This window comes from Octopus bimaculoides, chromosome 8, assembly GCF_001194135.2.
Source record: "Octopus bimaculoides isolate UCB-OBI-ISO-001 chromosome 8, ASM119413v2, whole genome shotgun sequence".
Lineage (NCBI taxonomy): Eukaryota > Metazoa > Mollusca > Cephalopoda > Octopoda > Octopodidae > Octopus > Octopus bimaculoides.
The window spans coordinates 90,879,415-90,882,777 of record NC_068988.1 but is presented as its reverse complement, the minus strand read 5'-3'; the positions used below and the strand labels follow the sequence as shown (position 1 = coordinate 90,882,777).

The 3,363-nt window shown below is 40.3% G+C and overlaps 1 protein-coding gene across 2 annotated transcripts in view; it reads right to left on the bottom strand.

Moving 5' to 3' along the window:
• The window catches only part of LOC106883235 (UDP-N-acetylglucosamine transferase subunit ALG14 homolog), a 28,631-nt gene that overhangs the window by 19,286 nt on the left and 5,982 nt on the right, over positions 1 to 3,363 (bottom strand). For both annotated transcript variants that reach the window (XM_014934166.2, XM_014934165.2), the window contains exon 2: positions 1,351 to 1,505. In XM_014934166.2, the coding sequence (XP_014789652.1) occupies positions 1,351 to 1,505 (155 nt within the window). The remainder of the gene's footprint in view (positions 1 to 1,350; positions 1,506 to 3,363) is intronic.

Below are 3,363 nucleotides of genomic sequence, written 5' to 3'. Positions count from 1 at the left end.
CCTTTCCATCCATCCAATCTTTGAATGTAATGTCACTGTAGTGCCTGGATGAGCAATGTAGGTTATATGTTCTGTATATAACCTGCCAGACACACCCACCTAACAACCTAGACACCTCACACACTACAACTAGTAGTTGTAGTAGTAGTAGTAGTAGCATTTCTTTCAAGGGTAACAAAGAAGCCTCAACATGTTCACATTGGTTTCAAATTTTAGTGCAAGGCCAGCAATTTCTGGGGGAGGGGTAAGTCAATTACATCAACCCCAGTGCTCAACTGGCCCTTATTTTATCAACCCCAAAAGGGTGAAAGGCACATTACCAACAAAAAGTAGCAGCAAAATCTCCCTCAAATCACACCTTACTGTCTTATACCATATTTTCGGGCACACAAGCTAGCATAGTATGTAGTGTATATGTGTAATGTAAACATTTAAACATCGTTGCTATCTTTCCAAATCTTGCTACATTTCTCATGGAATTTGGGGACTTCCAGAACTGTCTTGGGGTACTAAGTCAACCTACCTTCTTTGTCTGTAAATCTGGTCTGCCAGAAAATACAGTAAAAAAAATAAAAAAAAAAAGTGGGTGTGTATAGATTAGGTAATCTTAGGTACACTATGTCACAATTACAGAAGATGGTAGTGGTCTTAATACCATTGATGAGTGGATTCTTGTAGAGGAGCTACATGGCAACTCACATTTAAGCGAGAGAGAATGGTGTGGTCATATACGTAATACTGAAAGCAATGTAGTCAGCAACTACAAAAGCAAAATGATTATTAGAAAATTTTGAAAGTAGAATGTTTTAATTGCACAGACACAAGAGGACATTTATTTCATTCACAGAACAACATCAATAACAGCAGTAACAACATCAAGAACAACAACAGCCAAAACTATTATTATTACTACAATGTTGTTGTTGGCACTCCATCGCTTACGACGTCGAGGGTTCCAGTTGATCCGATCAACGGAACAACCTGCTCGTGAAATTAACGTGCAAGTGGCTGAGCACTCCACAGACTCGTGTACCCTTAACATAGTTCTCGGGGATATTCAGCGTGACACAGTGTGACAAGGCTGACCCTTTGAATTACAGGCACAACAGAAACAGGAAGAAAGAGTGAGAGAAAGTTGTGGTGAAAAAGTACAGCAGGGTTCGCCACCATCCCCTGCCGGAGCCTCGTGGAGCTTTAGGTGTTTCCGCTCAATAAACACTCAGAACGCCCGGTCTGGGAATCGAAACCACGATCCTATGACCGCGAGTCCACTGCCCTAACCACTGGGCCATTGCGCCTCCACACATTACTACAATAGAGTAACATAAAAAAAAAAACGATGTAACTTACAGCTTTATCTCCTCCAGCACATAACGAGCGCCTCTGTTCAAATTCTTCTATCTTGGTATTGCTAAACTTGTCCGAATTTGCAACAACATAGTGGCGTGGATAATATTTTTCAGTGAGTCCACTCAACAGGCGTATCATCTCCATTGTGTGACCCCCTAGTCAACAGAAAAATAACAGAACAGTTAAATATGACGATGATTTATCATGCTGAAATATTTTACATAACTCAACGTTGATCTTTATTTAACTCATAGACCAGATTGAATAAACCTGTCCCCAAAGGCATAGTCATGGCATCAAAGAGAAAAGCAATTATTGGTTTAATGGAGTCAGAATCAGTAAAAATGTACAGCCACTTTTCCAAGCTTGCATGGGTCAGATGAAGTTTATTGGCACAGATTTTCTACATTCATCCAAAGATGTGTGTATGTGTATAAAAGTGTACACACATACTCTTTTACTTGTTTCAGTCTTTTGACTGTGGCCATGCTGGAGCACCGCCTTTAGTCGAGCAAATCGACCCCAGGACTTATTCTTTGGAAGCCTAGTACTTATTCTATCGGTCTCTTTTGCCGAACCGCTAAGTTTTTCATTTTCCTATTATTTCTCCACGTGCGGTTAACACAACCCCACTATTTTGATGATGATGATGATGATATATGTATATAATCATCACCGTTTTAACATCCACTTGCATGGGTCAGACAAAGTTTGAGAAAAATTTTCTACAGCCGATGGCTTCATGTTTCCAAGCAAGGTATTTCTCCATGGCCCGATAAGATTTTCCAGAATACTGGAATTGAATGACACTGCTTGTATCATAGTGACAATCATTTACAACTATTACACGAAATCAAAATAGATGGCCATACACACACCCACACACACACACACGATGGGCTTCTTTCAGTTGCCATCTATCAAATCCATACACAACACTTTGGTGGACTAGGACAGAAGACACTGGCCCCAGGTGCTGTGCAGTGGGATTGAACTTGAAACCACATAGTTGGGAAACCAACTTCATAATAACACAGCCAAGTCTCCACCTACCACATTTCCTATGTTATTGGTTTCAAATTTTGGTACGAGGCCAGCAATTTCAGGAGAAGGGCTAAGTCAATTATATTGACCCCAGTGCTCAACTGGTACTTATTTTAATGACTCTGAAAGTATGAAAGGGAAAGTCAACCTTGGTAGAATTTGAACTCAGACTGTAAAGATGGACGAAATGCTGCTAAGCACTTTGCCCAGTGTGCTAACGATTCTGCCAGCTCACCACCTTATATAAACACAATATATCGACTCATTTATGAATATGGCATATTTCATAAAACAATATTCTCTGTTTATATCATTATAGTGATATCTGGTGTGAACATAAAGTCACTTTTTCACTCACAACACAATCATTCATCCATTCACTTCCCAAATCAGTCCCAGTGATCAACTCACCTGTATACATCACATGTAACTTAACATTACACATTCAATAGATTACACATACATCATTTCTCTCCGACGTCTACACATCATCTACATTCAATATCTCCTATTTCACTACCATATACCACCATACTTCTTACACATGCTGCATAGAGTTTATCTTTCACAACGAGAGAAGACCCTTTTGTTGTCAAAATATGTAACACCTAAGGCGGCGAGCTGCCAGAATCGTTAGCACGCCGGGTGAAATGCTTAGCGGTATTTCGTCTGCCGTTACGTTCTGAGTTCAAATTCCGCCGAGGTCGATTTTGCCTTTCATCCTTTCGGGGTCGATAAATTAAGAACCAGTTGCATACTGGGGTCGATCTAATCAACTGGGCCCCCTTCCCCTACAATTTTGGGCCTTGTGCCTAGAGTAGAAAAGAACATATGTAACAGCTCCTTGAATCATTTTTACTTCTCGTTAAAATACTATTACTACAGGCATCTGCAACATTACTTTTTCTTTTATCTTGAATGCGTTTCAGTCATTGGACTGCAGCCATGCTGGGGCACCACTTTGAAAGC